At 44.6% G+C, this 21729-nt stretch overlaps 1 protein-coding gene across 1 annotated transcript in view; it reads right to left on the reverse strand.

Moving 5' to 3' along the window:
• The window catches only part of LOC112224788 (histone acetyltransferase p300), a 60267-nt gene extending 42245 nt beyond the window's left edge, over positions 1-18022 (reverse strand). Inside the window, 9 exon segments of the mRNA XM_042306306.1 lie at positions 9467-9601; positions 9767-9872; positions 10459-10607; positions 10609-10690; positions 11918-12031; positions 12203-12503; positions 12673-12852; positions 14393-14988; positions 17310-18022. Coding sequence (XP_042162240.1) covers positions 9467-9601; positions 9767-9872; positions 10459-10607; positions 10609-10690; positions 11918-12031; positions 12203-12503; positions 12673-12852; positions 14393-14988; positions 17310-17403 — 1757 coding nt within the window. The 5' untranslated portion in view covers positions 17404-18022.
• Between the last annotated feature and the right edge of the window lie 3707 nt (positions 18023-21729).

The raw sequence follows: 21729 nt of genomic DNA on the forward strand, positions 1-21729 counted from the left end.
GGAGGACATGAAGAACTCTCTCACAGGGGAACTACGATTTTTGATTGAACAGACTAAAAGGACACCGTTAATGAGATGGAAAAGACAGAAGGCCACAGACCTTCAACTGGAAGGGCTGCACCAGAGGTAATGCAGTGCTTTTCCTTCTGGACAAATCTTCCGCACCTCCTCAGGTTTTACTCCTGCCACTGGCTTGGCCAGTAAGGGAATAGGAACAGGTAGTACTACAAAAACCCTCTGAAGATACTGTTAAACAACAGAACTCCCGCTGCCACTGTCATGCCTCCTCTAGAGCGCTCCCATCCCTATAAAACTACTTTTCCCCACTTTTGGCAGCCCAGAAGATGATGTTGATCCACTGTTTTTCTTATCTAAGTGTAATGATTTTCTTTCTATCCGGCCCCTTACTGACTTGAGGTTCTTGCTACCTCCGCAGTGTTCTCCATGGTACAGCAAGAGACTGGTGGGTGATAGCCCGTGAACATGTGGCAACCTGGGAGGAGTTTCAAAAATATTCCTCTTAGCCTTCCTCTCAGAGGACTATGGGGATGAACTGGCAGAACGTGTTCGTAACAGAGTCCAGGGTGAAGCAGAGCCAAAACGGGACTTTGCCTTCCTATTGAGTTCTATGTAGGAGAGAGATGGAAGGCTGACATTACTGAGCAGGAGATGGTTAAACTCCTTCTTAAGAACATGGTTCCCCGCCTGCTAGTCAATCCCAGAACGTGTGCAAATGTGGATGATCTGGTGCTCTTGGGACTCAGTTTGAGAAGGACTGGAAGCACCACCTCCAAACTAAAAACCCCGTTCCCTCATCCCAGTATACCCATAACTCTCCTGGGCTAAACCGCCTCAGATATTTGTGGCCCAAGATCCAGGACAATGTCCAGTTGGTGTACATAAAGATATAAAACTGTATTTTTTTTGTGAAAAAAATCAACAACAAGTGGGACACAATCATGAAGTGGAACAACATTTATTGGATATTTCAAACTTTAACAAATCAAAAACTGAAAAAATTGGGCGTGCAAAATTATTCAGCCCCTTAAGTTAATACTTTGTAGCGCCACCTTTGCTGCGATTACAGCTGTAAGTCGCTTGGGGTATGTCTCTATCAGTTTTGCACATCGAGAGACTGAAATTTTTTCCCATTCCTCCTTGCAAAACAGCTCGAGCTCAGTGAGGTTGGATGGAGAGCATTTGTGAACAGCAGTTTTCAGTTCTTTCCACAGATTCTCGATTGGATTCAGGTCTGACTTTGACTTGGCCATTCTAACACCTGGATATGTTTATTTTTGAACCATTCCATTGTAGATTTTGATTTTATGTTTTGGATCATTGTCTTGTTGGAAGACAAATCTCCGTCCCAGTCTCAGGTCTTTTGCAGACTCCATCAGGTTTTCTTCCAGAATGGTCCTGTATTTGGCTCCATCCATCTTCCCATCAATTTTAACCATCTTCCCTGTCCCTGCTGAAGAAAAAGCAGGCCCAAACCATGATGCTGCCACCACCATGTTTGACAGTGGGGATGGTGTGTCAGGGTGATGAGCTGTGTTGCTTTTACGCCAAACATAACATTTTGCATTGTTGCCAAAAAGTTCCATTTTGGTTTCATCTGACCAGAGCACCTTCTTCCACATGTTTGGTGTGTCTCCCAGGTGGCTTGTGGCAAACTTTAAACAACACTTTTTATGGATATCTTTAAGAAATGGCTTTCTTCTTGCCACTCTTCCATAAAGGCCAGATTTGTGCAATATACGACTGATTGTTGTCCTATGGACAGAGTCTCCCACCTCAGCTGTAGATCTCTGCAGTTCATCCAGAGTGATCATGGGCCTCTTGGCTGCATCTCTGATCAGTCTTCCTTGTATGAGCTGAAAGTTTAGAGGGACGGCCAGGTCTTGGTAGATTTCCAGTGGTCTGATACTCCTTCCATTTCAATATTATCGCTTGCACAGTGCTCCTGGGATGTTTAAAGCTTGGGAAATCTTTTGTATCCAAATCCGGCTTTAAACTTCTTCACAACAGTATCTCGGACCTGCCTGGTGTGTTCCTTGTTCTTCATGATGCTCTCTGCGCTTTTAACGGACCTCTGAGACTATCACAGTGCAGGTGCATTTATACGGAGACTTGATTACACACAGGTGGATTGTATTTATCATCATTAGTCATTTAGGGTCAACATTGGATCATTCAGAGATCCTCACTGAACTTCTGGAGAGAGTTTGCTGCACTGAAAGTAAAGGGGCTGAATAATTTTGCACGCCCAATTTTTCAGTTTTTTGATTTGTTAAAAAAGTTTGAAATATCCACAAATGTCGTTCCACTTCATGATTGTGTCCCACTTGTTGTTGATTCTTCACAAAAAATACAGTTCTATATCTTTATGTTTGAAGCCTGAAATGTGGCAAAAGGTCGCAAAGTTCAAGGGGGCCGAATACTTTCGCAAGGCACTGTATACTACCGCTAAATGTCTGATGATTCCTTTCCTCTGGATGATGAGTGTATGGAGAGCACAGCAGAAGGATGCCGCCATCATGGCGATCCACAAGAGTCTGTCTGAAGAAGACTCCAAGAGTCGCCTAATGATAAGTATAGCATAATTCAGGATAAAGTGTATCGAAAAACTCCAAGAGGAGATGGAATACACAGCACCCATTATCGCATCTTCATTCCCTCTACATTGTGTGACCAGATAATCCAAGTTTATCATGCCAATCCCATGAGTGGCCATCTTGGAGTTTTTAAAACTTATCAAAGACTACAAGAGGTGGTTTACTGGCCAGGCATGTGGGTTGATACCCGGAAGTTTGTACAGCAGTGTGAAGTCTGCCAGAAATACAAACCAGACATTGGCAGACCTGCTGGGAAAATGCATCCAAATGAAATGTTGGGAATTGACCTCATGGGACCTTTTCCTCCCAGCTGGGGACACGGAATGAATTTTTATTGGTGGTAGTGGACTACTACACACACTGGGTGGAGTGGTTTCCCCTCCGCCAAGCCACTGCATCAGCCATTGCTCTAATTCTGAGAAGGGAGGTCTTTACCAGATTCGGGATTCCAGACTAAATCCTCTCCTGACCGAGGTCCGCAGTTCATATCAGGAATCTACAAAGAGCTCTGTACCTACTGGGGTGTTATTGCCAAGTTGACCACAGCCTATCATCCTCAGACCAACCTGACCGAGAGGGTAAACCGAACCCTGAAGGGGATGATTGCTTCATTCGTGGGGGATCAGCATCTTCCAGAATTTCGCTTTGCACTAAACTCTGCCGTGCAGGAGACTTCTGGGTCACTCACGAACTCCACCTGGGAAGACCACTAAAAGGTCCGATGGACAGGGTCTTGCAAAGTTCGGAATGTTTCACCTGACTGCCCAGCGTTTGATGCCGTACAACACCACCACACCTTGCTAGCCAGAGTGGAGGCCAGCAAAACCAAAGCCAAGCAACGACAGCTGAGAAACTATGACAAACATAGGCGGGACGTGTGTTTTCCACCCCAGTCTCGTGTCTGGGTACGTTCACATCATCTGTCAAAGGCATCTAAGAAGTTCACTGCCAAGCTAGCTTCGAGATGGAAAGGTCCATACCGTGTAGTGCAGCAGTTGGGACCAGTGAACTACTTGGTCTGTTTGGAGGACACTGGGAAGATGTCAGGACAGTGCATGTTGTTGACCTAAAGCCCTGCTACCCTACGGCAGAAGAGCTGGATCGCAGGCAAAAGCAACACCCTGCAGGACCTCTTTGTGAGGACTCTGATGAGGACTTCCCTGGTTTTGTGTAGCAGGAACATGAACCTGTCAAAGCCTGCGTCCTCTCTGTTTCTACAGGCTTTGTTTTTTTCATGGGGGAAGGAGTGTGGCGAAATCTGCTCGGAGCCTTCACCGTGCACTGCTACTTTAAGAGCGCATGAGCAGTAAGGAAGGAGGAAATAAAGAGAGCCGTTCAGCTCTTTGGAGAGGGGCTCTGGCTGGCGCGACAGTTTGATTGTGTGTGCTGTGCTGCAGAAGTTGTTTGTTTTCAGCGTTTGTAGTTTATAAAGTATTTAACTCAATCATCGGTGTGATCGCTTTAAATCGTGGTTGTTTTTGTTTGGGACCGCGCCCGTTATGGATCGTATGGATTAGTAGCAACATTGTTGCGAAGCTTTAACATTCAAACCAACAAACCATCGGACAGTCAGACTGTACACCGGCAGGCCTGAAGACCACAGCTAAGATCTCTTTTTCTCTCTCTTTCTCTTCCTCTCGTTGCAGGGTAAACACTGGAACAGACTATTTTTCAAAATGCACTTCCCATTGAAGTTCATTAGAGCTGGACTATTATTGCCCTGCCAGAAGTATTTTGATGGACATTTTAGTTAAAAGGGAGGTTGCTTGCAAGTTGTGTATTGTTATGTGAACTGTATTGAGGTGAGGTGTACTAATGACATGTGGCCGAGAAGACTGTGGACATTTTTAAGGCCTTTGTTGTGTCGATGAACACCCCCCACATTCATACCCTCTGCACTCATCCACTAGAAAATAATACAGATTGCAAATCCTCTGTTGATGACTGGGTTCGTTTCTGTATGAAGTTGCGGTTTAATTGCTCTGCCATTATTAGTATTATTGTATGAGGTATTCTTGTTGGAGTTACCCCTGTGCTGTGATATGGGTTTTATATGGTGTGTATTCTCTTTTCTCTCCACTGGCTATCTGGTAAACAGGCTACACTCTAGGCAGTCTCTTCTGCTGATGCGTGTGGGTCTGGTAGTGGTACTCGCTTATTCTACTCTTTTCCTTTCGGCATGGTTAATACCTGCCTGGCGCCCCGAACAAAATCTTTCTTTACTCCCTCTCTAATAAATACCGCCAACCTTAGAGGTGTACCGAACAGTTCGATAACATACGGTGCACCGTTGCATCCCTAGAGATGTATGTGGCAGGGTCTACAAACAATCAATGATTAGAAAAAGGGAAAATCAGCATCGGACACCGACATCTTGCTCCCGGACAAGCTAAACACCTTCGTCCGCTTGAGGATAACAGAGTCACCGACACGGCACGCTCCCAAGGACTGTGGGCTCTCGTTCTCCGTGGCCGACATGAGTAAGACATTTAAGCATGTTAAACCTTGCAAGGCTGCATCCCTATCCCAGTCTGCTGTCCTCATTTGCTTCAAGATGTCCTCTACCAAAGAAAGCAAAAAGGTAACTGAACTAAATGACTATCGCCCTGTAGCACTCACTTGTCATCATGAAGTGCTTTGAGAGGCTAGTTAAGGATTATATCACCTTCACCCTAGACCAACTAAAATTTACATACCACCCCAATAGATCCACAGACGATGCAATCGCCATCGCACCGCCCCTATCCCATCTGGACAAGAGGAATACCCATGTAAGAAAGCTGTTCATTGACTATAGCTCATCATTAAGCTTGGGCCTTGGTTCTGAACCCCGCCCTGTGCAACTGCGTCCTGACTTCCTGATGGGTCACCCCCAGCTGGTGAAGGTATGAAACACCATTTTGCTGATCCTCAACACTGGGGCCCCACAAGGATGCGTGCTCAGCCCTCCTGTACTCCCTGTTCACCCATGACCATGCACACCAACAATGACAACGAAAATAACTTCACTCAACGTCAACAGAAGGAGCAGATGGTGGACTTCAGGAAACAGAGGGAGCACGCCACTATCCACATCGACCGGGACCGCGGTGGAGAAGTTGAAAAGCTTCAAGTTCCTCGGATAACACGTCACTGACAATCTGGAAATGGTCCACCCACACAGAGAATGAAGGCGGCGCAACAGCCCCTCTGCAACCCCAAGAGGCTGAAGAAATTTGGCTTGGCCCCAAAGACTTCTCAGAAACTTTTACAGATGCACAATAGAAAGCATCCTGTATCACCGCCTGGTACGGGCAACTGCACCGCCCGTAACAGCAAGGCTCTCCAGTGCGTGGTACAGTCTGCCCAATGTATCACCGGGGCAACTACTGTTCCTCCAGGACATCTACAGCACCTGATGCCACAGGAAGGCCAAAAAGTACATTAACCACCTGAGCCACGGCCTGTTCGACATGTCATCATTCAGAAGGCGAGATCAGTGCAGGTGCATCAAAGCTTGACCGAGAGACTGAAAACAGCTTCTCTCAACTGGCCATCAGACTGTTAACTGTTAAGCTTAGGCCTACTTTTTCGAAAATTCTGTTAAAAATCGCACAACTTTTCAAAGTCCTGCTACTCATGCCAGAAATATAGTATATGCATATGATTAGTATGTGTGCATAGAAAACACTCTGAAGTTTCTAAAACTGGTTAAATCACGGCTGTGACTATAACAGAACGTGTTTCTCGTGGGAAAAGCCCAAGGAAAATTGATCACCAAAAAGGGAAAAAAAAAAAAAAAAAAAAAAAATATCAATGCGCCAGTTGCATGTATTGTCTATGGCACAGCAAAATAGATGGCTCCCAGCTTACAAGTCCTACAGCTTCCACACGATGTCGCCAGTCTTGTCAATTGCCTGGAGGTTGTTCCTTGGTCAAACGAAGAAGAGACACCCCATATCATCCGGTCCACGACAGGAAGTTTTGGAAGAGATTTTCGACCATGATTTGAAGACGTGGAGCTATTGAATACACATCGCCCCGTGATCAATTTGATAGATTATTAACGTTTACTAATACCTAAAGTTGGATTACAAAAGTATTGAAGTGTTTTGTGAAAGTTTATTAGGCAACTTTTTTAATTTAAAAAAAATGACGTTGCGTTTTGAAACTGTTTTTTCTGGATCACACAGTTTGCATAAATGGATATTTTGGGTATATATGGACCGATTTAATCGAAATAAAAGACCCAATAGTGATGTTTATGGGACATATAGGAGTGCCAACAAAGAAGCTCGTCAAAGGTAATGAATGTTTTATATTTTATTTCTGCGTTTTGTGTAGCGCCGGCTACGCTAATTCTTTTTGTTTATGTCCCCTTCAGGTATTTCGGGGTGTTGCATGCTATCAGATAATAGCTTCTCATGCTTTCGCCGAAAAGCATTTTAAAAATCTGACTTGTTGGCTAGATTCACAACGAGTGTAGCTTTAATTGAGTACCTTGCATGCGTGTTTTAATGAACGTTTGAGTTTTAACGAGTGCTATTAGCATTTGGCGTGGTGCATTTGCATTTCCTGATGGCTGGGTGGGACGTAGACGTCTCAGGTGGCGCTAAGAGGTTAATTAGCCATCCCTAGCTGGCTACCACCCTGTTACTCAACTCTGCACATTAGAGGCTGCTGCCCTACATACATAGAATCACCCTTTAATGTTTACATAAAGCTTTTACGCATTTCATATGTACAGTTGAAGTCGGAAGTTTAAATTGGTTGGAGTCATTAAAGCTCGTTTTCAACCATTCCACAAATTTCTTGTTAACAAATTATAGTTTTGGCAAGTCGGTTAGGACATCTACTTGTGCATGACAAGTAATTTCTCCAACAATTGTTTACAGATTACTTCACTTATAATTCACGGTATCACAATTCCAGTGGGTCAGAAGTTTACATACACTAAGATGACTGTGCCTTTAACATCTTGGAAAATTCCAGAAAATGTCATGGCTTTAGAAGCTTCTGATAAATGATGTCAGTTAGCCTGAGTCAATTGGAGGTGCAACTGGATGTATTTCAAGGCCTACCTTTCAAAAGCAGTGCCTCTTTGCTTGACATCATGGGAAAATCAGAAGAAATCAGCCAAGACCTCAGAAAAAAATAATGTTTGTAGACCTCCACAAGTCTGGTTCATCCTTGGGAGCAATTACCAAATGCCTGAAAAGGTACCATGTTCATCTGTACAAACAATAGTACGCAAGTATTAACACCATGGGACCACGCAGCCGTCATACCGCTCAGGAAGGAGTCACATTCTGTCTCCTAGAGATTAAAGTACTTTACTGCGAAAAGTGCAAATCAACCCCAGAACAACAGCAAAGGACCTTTGGAAGCTGCTGGAGGAAACAGGTACAAAAGTATATAGCCACAGTAAAACGAGTCCTATATCAATATGACCTGAAAGGCCGTTCAGCAAGGAAGAAGCCATTGCTCCAAAACCACCATAAAAAAGCCAGACTACGGTTTGCAACTGCACATGGGGAAAAATATTGTACTTTTTGGAGAAATGTCCTCTGGTCTGATAAAACAAAAATAGAACCGTTTGGCCATGATGACCGTTGTTATGTTTGGAGGAAAAAGGGGAGGCTTGCAAGCCGAAGAACACCATCCCAAACATGAATCAAGGGGTGGCAGCATCATGTTGTGAGGGTGCTTTGTTGCAGAAGGGAATGGTGCACTTCAAAGAGATGGCATCATGGGGGGGGAAAAATTGTGGATATATTGAAGCAACATCTCAAGACATCAGTCAGGAAGTTAAAGCTTGGTCACAAATGGGTCTCCAAATGGACAATGACCCAAGCATACTTCCAAAGTTGTGGCCAAATGGCTTAAGGACAATAAAGTCAAGGTATTGAAGTGGCCATCACAAAGCCCTGACCTCAATCTTATAGAAAATGTGTGGGTAGAACTGAAAAGCGTGTGTGAGCAAGGAGGCCTACAAACCTGACTCAGTTACACCAGCTCCGTCAGGAGGAATGGACCAGAATTCACCCAACTTATTGTGGGAAGCTTGTGGAAGGCTACCCAAAACATTTGACCCAAGTTAAACAATTTAAAAGGCAATGCTACCAAATACTAATTGAGTATGTAAACTTCTGACCCACTGGGAATGTGATGAAAGAAATAAAGCTGAAATAAATCACTCTACTATTTTTCTGACATTTCACATTCTTAAAATGAAGTGGTGATCCTAACTGACCTAAAACAAGACATTTTTTACTAGGATTAAATGTCAGGAATGATAAACTGAGTTTAAATGTATTTGGCTATGGTATGTAAACTTCAGATTTCAACTGTATATACTGTATTCTTTTCTACTGTATTTTAGTCAATGCCACTCCGACATTGCTCGTTATAGTATAGCTCTTAATTCCATTCTTTTAAATTTGTGTGCATTGTGAATGGTTGGATACTACTGCACTGTTGGAGCAAGGAACACAAGCAGTTCGCAACACCCGCTAAATATATGTATGTGACCTATAACATTTGATTTACCTAAGAAGCATTAGGCTCTCGGTCTGCTATGCGCTTTTGAAAACCCGGGTAAGCTCCACTAGTAGACTTGACCACAGCATTGGTTCACTGATATGCCTTATACTTTCAAATCAGTCACATTCCTGAAGCCCAAGAAACAAACACTTAGCTTCCTACTACATATGGAAATTAAAAGGTTTATGAAATACTTTATTGAGTTTTGTTGTCAAAATGTATTAAATGCAGAACCATTTCCCCCCATCGATGACAGGCGCATGGGTCCCCAGAGACGAGGTGTTTTTAGGTCCCATCCAGAGGCTGTATTGTCCCTCCCGGCCACTTACAGTTTGTGCACCAGGTGGTTCCTCAGGTCCTGGGTGATGTCCTCATGCCAACTCTTCCTCATACCCGCTGCAGAGGGTGGGGTTGCCATGGGCATGGAGCCCATGTTACCCGTCCCACCCGCATCATTCATCAGACTAGAACACACAGAGAACAAAGTTTGTGCCTGACTGAAGTGTCAGATGGGTGGATGAGATTTACAGTTCTGGGACAATTATATTGCACCAGGCATGCTCAATCAAGTGCAGGTAGAAGTATTTAAGAGAGCAAATGATTATATTTTAAGGCAGTCTGCTACTCACCCCTGGGAGTTCATGTTGAGGTGGAGCATGGTATCCTGCAGCAGGCTGGCCTGCTGGTTCTGGGGTGAAACACCCATTCCTCCATTCACCCCCATTGGGTTACCCCCTAACATGGTGAAATAAACAGTCACACACACAGGTTTTCCACAAATAATATTCAACATGGCCTTTTGTTTGTGGTTATGAGAAGAAAGTTGTTAAAACATTATTTAGAAGTCAATGATGGAAATTACTCCCACCACACGTTATATTTTCAAGTGACTCGAAAAAAAGTCCACTACACCAAAATGCAGACAAATAAAACATGTGCGTAATTCCCATTAAAGTGGACAAAAGGGGGTGGTTTCAGTTAGGCAAAGCAACAGTGTAACCTTACTATTATGGGCAGACCGGTTACAGCTTCAAAACCCAAGAGGACCATGCACACTCCTGTTGTAGTACATGATTTAAACCAATAACACAATTCTCAAAACGGGACTCTTTTCGAAGGTAAAACACTGGCACTCTCTTTTTAAAGGGGACAGGACACCTGAATATTGAAACATGTAGAACCCGGCCACTTGCTAACCTATGGCATTGAGTCAGATAGAAAAATAATAATAAAACACGCCAGATGTTTAAAGGCACGGACTTTGAAATGGGGGTAAAAAACACAGTAGACCTGATTATCTTTTAGACAACTAACAGCTTACCCATAGGGTTGAGCGGCCTCATGCCCGGCTGTCCCTGCAGACCCTGTGAGGGCAGAGAAGCCTGGTTGGGCTGGCTCTGGGTGCCCTGGTAAGTGAGGCCCAGGGCGGCGTAGGCCCTTTCAATTGAGCTGGGGTCGATCTGGCTGGGGGTTGAGATTGGCGGAGCTGGGCTGGCCTCCGGGCACCGAGCCCAGGGAACTACCCAGACCTACACCAGCACCTCCTAGCAGAGCTGTAGAGACAGGATTATTAATAAGAAGTGTTCAGACCCTTTATTAGTACTTTGTTGAAGCACCTATGACAGCGATTACAGCCTCGAGTCGTCTTCGGTATGACGCTACAGGCTTGGCACACCTGTATTTGGAGAGTTTCTCCCATTCTTCTCTGCAGATCCTCACAAGCTCAGTCAAGATGGATGGGGATCATTGCTGCACAGCTATTTTCAGGTCTCTCCAGAGATGTTCGATCGGGTGCAAGTCCAGGCTCTGGCTGGGCCTCTCAAGGACATTCAGAGACTTGTCACGATGCCACTCCTGCGTTGTCTTGGCTGTGTGCTTAGGGTTGTTGTCCTGTTGGAAGGTGAACATTCACCCCCGTCAGAGGTCTTGAGCACTCCTAAGATTTTCATCAAGGATCTCTGTACTTTGCTCCATTCATCTTTCCCTCGATCCTGACTAGTCTCCCAGTCCCTGCCGCTGAGAAGTGTCTTCCGTTTGGCCACTCTACAATAAAGGCCTGATTGGTGGAGTGCTGCAGAGATGGTTGTCCTTCAGGAAGGTTCTCCCATCTCCACAGAGGAACTCTGGAGCTGCAGAGACCATCGGGATGTTGGTCACCTCCCTGACCAAGGCCCTTCTCCCCCGATTGCTCAGTTTGGCCATGCAGCCAGCTCTAAGAAAAGTCTTGGTGGTTACAAACTTCTTCTGGTACCCTTCCCCAGATTGGTGCCGACACAATCCTGTCTCGGAGCTCTACGGACAATTCCTTCGACCTCATGGCTTGGCTTTTGCTCTAACATGCACTGTAAACTGTGCAAACTTATATAGACAGGTATGTGCCTTTGCAAATCATGTCCAATCAATTGAATTTACCACAGGTGGACAATTTCAAGTCTCATAGCAAAGGGTCTGAATACTTATGTAAATATTGTATCGGTTTGTTTATTTTTTCATACATTTGCAAAAACATTTTGCTTTGTCATTATGGGGTATTGTGTGTAGATTAAAGAGGAAAATGTTTTATTTCATCCATTTTAGAATAAGGTGGTAACATAGCATGTGGAAATAGTCAAGGGGTCTGAACACACTGTACATCCATAGACATTACTTGAATGAGTTGAGACTTGACGGCTCTCTAAACCTAAGACTAGATGCGTACTACTATTACACGAGCCAGCTAACAGACTGAGGGAGAGCGGGGTAGTGAAAAAGTATTGTTTGATAGGCAGATAGACACTCACACTGCTGGTTCCTCTTGTCCCCGGCATTCTTGAGCGGCAGGCAGACAGGACAGTCGTGCCGCGTACAGTTCTTCCAGTGAGAGATGATCTGTCTGGATGACGCACAGTGAGCCACTAAGGAAGGAGAGAACAAAGGGGCAGAGACAAGCAAAAGAAAAAAAGGGTGAGAAAAAGATTGTGGTGATTACGTCAGAGAGCTCTTGATGAATATCATACACATCTTAGGTAAAGGTGTGACAGGGAACCATCTTGCAGGTCTATCTATTCTGGGTCTTATCAGCTCACCCTGACAGGACTTGCCAGCCTGGCAGTGGGTCATGTGGTTGAGGACGTTCTTCATGGTGCGGCAGTGTGGCAAGTTGCACTGGCGCACCTCCCCGTTGGCTTGCTCCCGCCGCTGGCACTTGTGTGCATGGAGCAGGAGTACCAGCTGCTGCTGGATCAGCTTGCGCTTCTCGGGGTCGGCCGTAGGGGGCGCCCCAGCTGCTGCAGACACGGCAGGCCCCAGGCCTCCCTGGGCGTTGGGGACCAACCCTGCAGTGCCTCCGGCTCCACCGCCCACACCTGTGGCAGACTGCTGTGTGGCCTGAGGATAGAGGGGAGCAGGGGGAATAAAATATTTGAAAATATACAAGTTACTGCAACTGTGATAGTTTGTTCAGGGTTGGTCAGTGTGGTTGACTGGTACACAAAGGCAGCATCCATGACAGAAGTTTGAAATGATAGGTATGAGACTAGCTAGCTAACTTCCTTACCATGGCAGCCATGCCCTGCATGGGCTGGCTCTTCTTGTCCATGCTGAACTGGGCCAGGCTGTTGGGCATGGAGCCTTTGTTCTGGAGCGGAGGGCCCAGCCCTGCTCCCCCCAGGCCCTGGCCTGCCTGCTGCTCACCATAGGGGACTCCATAGGGGCCTGGGTTACCCGCCATACCCATCTGAGAAGAGGATGGGCAGGGAAATGTATAGAAGATAAGGAGAGACAGAAATGGAAGACCGGAGGGAGGGTTAGAGATGGCATGGTTTAAATCAGGGGTGTCAAAATCATTCCATGGAGGGCCGAGTGTCCACGGGTTTTTGTTTTTTATGCCCTAGAAAACCAGGTGTGGATAGTTCCTTACTAATTAATTACCTTAATCAAGTACAATGGAGGATCGAAAACACGCAGACACTTGGCCCTCCGTGGAATGAGTATGACACTTGTGGTTTTAACAAAGCATACTGGATTGAGAAAAATAATGAAATAAATTGACATACATTTTTACAGTTTTTATATGCAATGTGTTAGAATATGTAAGTGTTCAAATCACTTGAATTGTATTTCTTCAGACCGAGAGTAGTCCTGTTAAATGAGCACAACCTTGGGGATATTAATCACTAACAGTGTGAAAAATAGTAATGGGAGAAAACGTAAATCTAGAGTTACATACGGAGATATTATTTTATGGTATATCGTATTGTTTTGACAACGCAATATTATTTTTGTGCCAGTTTGCTATACCTGCACCAAAAAGCCAGTATTTTTCCTTCATAGTTTGTTCTCGATCTTTTAAATAGGGAGCCAATTTGTTTTTGGGCACTTATTTCCATGACTGATAAAACTTGTTCTCATGACTCTCGCTTGACACTCTGCAGCAGTGGTTGGAACATTGAATCGCAATACATATAGAATCGTGAGATTCAAAAGACATATCGGCACCAAAGTATCATGATAATATTGTATCGCCAAGTCTCTGGAAATTCGCAGCCCCAGTGAAGACCATTAAAGCTAAAAGAACAACCATCTCCCTTGCACCACAAATCAACTTCTCTGCCACGCCGTTTGCACACCAATTAAAATCAACTACTTCTAAAGAGTTGACAACGTACTTATTTTCTAATCAATTAGCAGCAGGTAACGTTGGTGGGTTAAATTAAATCATTAATGATGGCTCAGAACAGGCAGACCAATTATCAATCAGCCATGCCACGGTTGCCCCACATTTCATGTTGACATGTTGGAATAACACGACCACTGATGTGCTTAATTAATCAAGGGCTTCCACGTGGCTCCCAATTTGTAGTAATGTCTGGTTGCTCGCTAGGGGTTAATCGAATGCTTTCATCATTTTGCATACATTCTCCCTCCCCACCTTCCTTCCTCCCTCCCTCCACATGCCAGCCATACCCTCTACTAGTCTTCCTCCTCCCTGACAGAGCCTTTAACTACACAGCGTTAGATCTCTAAAACTCCAATCATTTGAATTGTACACTTTTAAACCTTGATTAAAACATCCTTAATATTTGAATAATGACAACTGCTCTTTTAACCTGTTTTTGTGAATCAACTGTTGAATTTTAACATTGTGTGGGCAAAAATACACACATGCAGCTTTCTTGGTCAGGGTGGCTTAAAGATGCCCATCTCAATGTCCTAAAACTAAAGAATACGTAAATTAAAAACATCTCTCCTCTCTTGTCTGAAGGGTTCATACAAACCTTATTCAGTGCTCCAGGTTGCTGTACTCTGAGTCCAGCCTGTCCCCCGGCGCCCTGCTGCTGCAGAGTCTCAGCCAACATGTTACTGTTCCCCACCATCCCCTGGTTCGAGAAGCTCATCCTGGGGGATCCGTTCATCACCGGCCCCCCCATCATGGCTTGCTGCTGCTGTCCGTTGCCCTTCTGGGCCCCAATCATGCCCCTGTTCATGGCACCCACCATCCCCACCTGCTGCTGCATCATGCTGGCCTGCTGCTGGGGTGAGAGGTGTTGCTGCTGGCCCATGCCCTGGGGCCCAGGGGATACCTTCATGTTCCCCAGGTGGCCCATGCTGGCCCCGCCTGGGCTGCCCACCACACCCTGGCCCTGCTGTGTGGAGGCATGTGGAGCACCTGATCGAAGGAGCTCTGAGAGCTGCTTGTGCTTGGCCACTGCGTCCTGGCCACCCCCCCCTCCCAGGCCCAGGCCCATTCCACCACCTCCCCCCAGACTGGTGTGCAGCTGGCTGAGGTCCCCTCCGTTGACCAGGCCCAACTCCGAGGAATTGATGAGCTCGTCAGGGAGGTCGTGCTCCAGGTCGAACAATGAGCCGAAATCTGTGCAGGGGGGAGAAAAGATGAGTATGTAGAAAGAGAGCAAGAGGGGGATTGGGAACAAGAGGAAAGAGAAAGAAGTGAAAGGGAGAGAAATAGAGGTGTGCCAGGGTACCTTTCTGGCATAACAATAAATGACTAACAAAACCAATTCCAGTGCACTGTATTCAAACAGTCATACATGGTTGCATCAAATGTGGTGGCCAATTAGCATAGCCTGAGAACTACATTTGTATAATGAGGAGAACCAATGTTTTGAAATTAAGGTGGCCGCTCAAACAGACGCTCTCCCACACAGTGGCTGGCCTCGGACGATCTGTGCCGGACCGCGAGTGTGATTTAACACGGCGCAGACAGAGCTTTACACACAGAGTGACAGATGGGCCTCAACACTGCGTTAACACCACACAGAGAGCCAGGTTCATAGAGACCCTCTGGACACAGGTCCACCTCCAGTGTCATGTTCAGTAGGTAACAAATGGGAGAAAACCGTCTTGAAACTGAGAAAAACAGGGGGGCAACAGGTAGTTGTCCATTTCAAATCATTTTGCAAAGCTGTGCCAGAGTATTGAACACAACCCAGGGGTAAGACAGAGCGTCACAAAATTATACCAATTGTCAAGAAATAGCTTTTCTTCGTTGTGCTATATTCAGGGATTCCATGCCTTCTAACAAAAAAAAGGATCCCCCCCACACTGACACATTGTCAACTGCTGAATCCTTGAGATGCTCTCAAACAGAAAGCAGTGCATTTTGTGTCTCACCTGAAGACATAGGTCACTGAAGTTTCTGTAGTGTCCATCCAATTTGCAAATTCAGGCCTCGTTTTGATATGCACTGAATATTGGGGTAACATACAGAATGCCTTTTGCAACAATAAAAAAATAACTAAAGCAAGTTGCAACAATTAAAAATAACTAAAGAATTTACGAATTGCTATAGGCCTACAGCACCTTCCCTGGAGAAATTGGACAGCCACAGCATTCTCTTAGCACTACGAGAGAGAAAAATATATCAAAAGTGCAGTACATGCACGGGATTTTTCTGTTATTAAGTACCTTGGGCCGTCAAAGTATTTTGTGTCAAGTGGCTGACTTTAGCATGTACTGTTTGCTAATATATGGCCAATGGGAGGCAGTAGCTAGCTAGCTATGCAATGACAAAATTAACAGTTTCAAGTCCAATTTCAAACTGCTTACTACTCGCTAGCTATTTAGCATCTGCAGAAGGCCATCTAAACATATCACAGTGGTAAATACTGTGGCCCAGTTCTATGTTTTACCACTGCAATTTGACGTTTTTGTATAGGTTGTTAGCCTTAGTCCTCCAGTCTCTGCCACACATCTTCAGAAAAACTAGTTAATGGCAATTTGAACATAATCACTCACCCAGCAAACTAGCTACATGGGCCTGCTGCAGTAGTAGCTAGCTATATAATTAACATCGTTAGTTTTATAAACGATGACTAGCTAGCTAAGTTAGTTGGAAACATGTAACGTTATCAAGTATCCAGGTGAACGAAACTTCACCAATTAGTTTGCTAGCTAACGTTATCGTTTGTACGAATTACTTATAGTTAAAAAGTTAATTACCTAACTTAATTAAATACTATATTTGAAAGGGTAAAAACGTCAAGTGTTGCAGTGAACTGTTAACCTTAGTTGGTGTGCTTGCGGGCTAGCTAGCGCGTTAGCACCGAATGGCGATGAGAGCTTTGTCACAACTCCCTTTGAAAGTTGGCTAGCGAACTGACTAGAGCTCACTAGCAACCTGAAAAATAACTAGTTAGCAAAGTAAGCTACTTGGCTGGGCGAATTAACTTGTAAACGAGTTGAACGATTTGTGTTTCATGGATTGCCTCTCAGCTGAATTAGCTATCTCATTTAGTATAAAACATGTTTTTAAAACCATTTGCCACACCGATCACTACAGTAGCTAGCTAACGTTAGCTAGCGAGTTCTGTGTCGCTTAAAGCGTCCATGTCAATCTCGGGGATAATAATTTAAATTAATGTTTGCCGTGTAACATAACATCTTCATTTGACAGTATTTATTAACTAATTGCTAAGTACAAATAATGTAGCTAACTACCCATGCAGCAAGCCCCATATTCGTAACTCGCTAGCCAGCGTTCATCGTAGTGCTGAAATTACTACTAGCCTACTGATATGCAACTCCGACACACATTCGCTAGCTAGCGCGACAAAAACAGTGGGCAATTACACGGCCCCTTTTCCTTCCGAATCATACCACAATAATTGAAAATACTACAAAATAAACAAAAAAAATAATACCCCTAACAAAAAAAGATGTAACAATATTTACCGTTTCCATCGCTGGCGGAGGCAGAAAGTGCCGGAGAGGATAGTTTAGGCCTCTTGGCTGAAGGCGGGCCAGAGTCCAGAACGTTCTCGGCCATATTTTTTCGAATTAAAAATATATACGGAATCCACAACGGGAGACGTTCTCACGTATTTTGAACCTTAATTTTCTTTTAGATTCCACAATTGTGACTTTTCCCCCTCCTTTTGGGGAAGTCCCGTGTAAAAAAAATACTCCTTAACTGGGTTCGCCTCTCGATTTCAGCTTCGGCGTATCAACCCCCTCCCTAGTCTGATTTTTTGTTCTTTATAAATTGCCAGCGGAGGAGGAGGGGGGTCGGTATGGGAGACACACGTAGCGGCTCTCCTCTAAACTCATATAACGTTAGCCTCATTTGATGCGAGAAAATTGTCCCAATGTTTATCTTCCATGATTGTACGCGACCGTCATTTCTGCCACCCTTACCATAAGGTGAACATAAATGTCGGGTAGCAAACCCTTGTTGGTTGTGTTGTGGTCGCGGGCGAAGAGGTGAAGTCAAGAAAAAATACCAGCGCAGCTGCAATTTTTGGGGAATAGAATAGCCTATTATCGACAGGGTCTGGTAAAATGCAATTGATGAATATTGTATTTCAATAGCCTATATGTTGCAATGCAACACAAATATGACAATGTATCTGGTTAAATCAGAATTGCAACTGCATGCATGGTGGTAAATTATGGATATGCTACCAAATCTGAAATACCATGTTGCAACCATATAATTAGGGATTAGAATACTTTAATAGGATCTCTGTTTGCACCATACAACTTACACTATATATACGAAAGTATGTGGACACCCATTCAAATTAGTGGAGTCGGCAATTTCAACCCCAACCGTTGTTGACAGGTGTATAAAATCGAGCACACAGCCATGCAATCACCATAGACAAATATTGGCAATAGCATGGCCTCAGTGAATGTCAATGTAGCACAGTCATAGGATGCCACTTTTCCAACAAGTCAGTTCGGTCAAATATCTGCCCTGCTAGAACTGCCCCAGGCAACTGTAACTGCTGGTAGTGGGAAGTGGAAATGTCTAGGAGCAACAACGGTTCAGCCGTTATAGGCCACACAAGCTTACAGAACGGGACCAGCGAGTGCTGTAGCACGTAAAAATCGTCTGTCCTAGGTTGCAGCACTTACTACCAAGTTCCAAACTGCCTCTGGAAGTAACATCAGCACAAGCACTGTTCGCCTGGAGCTTCATGAAATGGGCTTCCATGACCAAGCAGCTGCAGATAAACTTAAGATCACCATGCTTCACCATCTGTCAGTCAGACGGACAAATCTGAGTTTGGCGGATGCCAGGAGAACGCTACCTGCCACAATGCATAGTGCCAGCCTTAAAGGTTGGTGGAGGAGGAATAATGGTCTGGGGCCGTTTAACACAGTTCAGACTATATCGTTTAGTACCAATGAAGGGAAATCTTAACGCTACAGCATACAATGACATTATAGCCGATTCTGTGCTTCCAACTTTGTGGCAACAGTTTGGGGAAGGCCTTTTTCCTGTTTCAGCAAGACAATGCCCCTGTGCACAAAGTGAGATCCATACAGAAATGGTTTGTTGAGATTGGTGTGGAAGAACTTGACTGGCCTGCACAGAGCCCTGACCTCAACCTCATCAAACACCTTTGGGTTGAATTGGATCTCTGACTGTGAGCCAAGCCTAATCGCTCAACATCAGTGCCCAAACTCATTAATGCTCTTGTGGCTGAACGCAAGCAAGTCCCTGCAGCAATGTTCCAATATCTAGTGGAAAGCCTTCCCAGAAGAGTGGAGGTTGTTATAGCAGCAATCGGAGGACCAACTCCATATTAATGCCCATGATTTTGGAATAAGATGTTCGACAAGCAGGTGTCCACATACTTTTGGTCATTTCATGTGGATCTCTAAGATAAGCTGATCAGAGTGCTGATCTCAAGCTAATCAGGGAGCTAACGCAAGTCTTCTGGGTCCAGACAAGGCTACTCATCACGGCTCACCAAACCACCGATCCGGTCTGTAACATATTCTCATCCTCTTCCCTCCACAGTGGTGTGTGAGACGTGTGGTTTCAGTGGGGCGGGATACACCTTCTTTTCCAAGACCAAGCGTTTCTGCAGCATCTCCTGCTCCAAAGCCTACTCCTTCAACTGCAAGAAGTCCTCTATCCTGGCACGGCTGCAGGTGAGAGAGAGAATCAAGGCACAGGTGATGATCGGCCTCTAAGTACAAAATGTATTTCTGTGTGTACAGGTGGTAAGGCTAGATTTGGATAGACTTTATACGGTATAGCCATTTATATAGCAACACCCTTTTCGCCACTTCTTGTTCTATTTTCTAAAGGGAAAACCCCCCCACCAAGAAAGCCAAGGTGCTGACTTAGACTGCCTGGTCCCCCCAGATGGGGAACATGATCGCCTCTCTGGGCAATAGTCAGGACAATAGCTCCAGCTTTGCTAGACTGGATGTTTAGACCACTTAGAGGGCTTTCCATTGCTGGGTTTTTACACAGGTGTTTGACCTAAAGACTCTTGTGTTTCTATAGTGGAAAAGCCACATTATTGACAGACACATACATAGACTATGTTAGTTAAAACATCACACCATTGCAGCCAGGAAGGAAAATACTATCAATAATTGTATGTAAGTTACAAGATGTGAAACATTTAGTTCCTTTCTCTGAGACTTGTCCAGTATTATCATCCCCTTTCCCTCTTGCTATTTAGTTATAGCAACATGAAGCTTTGACTGGGGTGCTTAGTGGAGGAGAGAGGCTCTGTCGCTGGTTCAGACATGTGAGGCTTCCTCTGATCTTATACTAACCTATACCATAAAGAAATTTGCATAGCAAAACATTTAGTATGTTAACCCCGAGAGTCGATCTAATTAGCTTTTTTTTTAAAATCCCCATCAAAATCTGTCCATTTAAGCTACAGAAATCCACCGCATTCGCCGATGTCGCCCTTCCGCATCGGTGGTGAAAGGTGGCAGTGCTAGAACGGTGTTAGTTAGGTCACGAGACATCCCGAAAACCTGTCTTCACACGAAAACGTCTGTTAAGACCCCTCAACGGAAAGATGACTCTCACAATGAAGTACGTGTTGGTTGTTTTGCCTCACAATACTAGTCTGTCAGTTGCCCGGTACCAGTTAAAAAAATGAAACTCCAAGCGGGCTGTCATGTGCCTTTTTCTGAGGAGTGGCTTCCGTCTGGCCACTACCATAAAGGCCTGATTGGTGGAGTGCTGCAGAGATGGTTGTCCTTCTGCAAGGTCCTCCAATCTCCACAGAAAAACTCTGGAGCTCTGTCAGAATGACCATCGGTTTCTTGTTCACTTCCCTGACCAAGGCCCTTCTCCCCGATTGCTCAGCTTGGCCGGGCAGCCAGCTCTAGGAAGAGTCTTGGTGGTTCCAAACGTCTTCCATCTAAGAATGATGGAGGCCACTGCGTTCTTGGGGACCTTAAATGCTGCAGAAGATTTTTTGGTACCATTCCCCAGATATGTGCCCCGACACAATCCTGTCTCGGAGCTCTACGGACAATTCCTTTGACCTCGTGGCTTGGTTTTTGCTCTGACATGCACTGTCAACTGTGGGACCTTAGATAGACAGGTGTGTGCCTTTCCAAATCATGTCCAATCATTTGAATTTACCACAGGTGGACTCCAAGTTGTAGGAACATCTCAAGGATGATCAATGGAAACATAATGCATCTGCTCTCAATATTGAGTCTCATATTAAAGGGTCTGTAAATAATAAATACTTATGTAAACACAGTATTTCTGATATTTTTTATTCAATAACTGTTCGCTTTCTCATTATGGAGTATTGTGTGTAGATTGATGAGGAACAGTTTTTATTAGTCATTTTAGAATAAGGCTGTAACGTAACAAAATGTGGAAAAAGGGAATGGGTCTGAATACTTTCCAATTGCACTGTATTATTGAAATCAATCTTTTTGGGAGCCCAGATAATTGATTTATAAATCCCATCATTGGGTGGTTCGTGACTTGCGTTTGGCAAGGGACTCCATAGGCCAGCATAGCTGACCTAAGTTGTAAATATAAAAAAAGGAGTTGCATGGTAATGTGTGTGTCTTTCAAATCTCGGAAGGTTCAAAAGCCATTACTGTCCAAGATATCGGCAAGGATATGGATTCCGCATTTGTGCCATTGAGGGTATGAAAAAGGCTGCCCTTCAGATCACAAGGCATTATTGTGAAATATTGGAGTATGGGCATGCCATTTTGATTCCTTTACATTGTTTGAAATTTTTGCAGCAAATAGAGATTGTGTGAGCAGAAATGGGACCAAAGCATAGTTTACATTGTTTAACAGATATATCAGTGAAGACCACCTCTTCCAGGGCAATAGGAGACACTGTATTTCTCTCTA

The sequence above is a fragment of the Oncorhynchus tshawytscha genome, linkage group LG25, assembly GCF_018296145.1.
Source record: "Oncorhynchus tshawytscha isolate Ot180627B linkage group LG25, Otsh_v2.0, whole genome shotgun sequence".
NCBI lineage: Eukaryota > Metazoa > Chordata > Actinopteri > Salmoniformes > Salmonidae > Oncorhynchus > Oncorhynchus tshawytscha.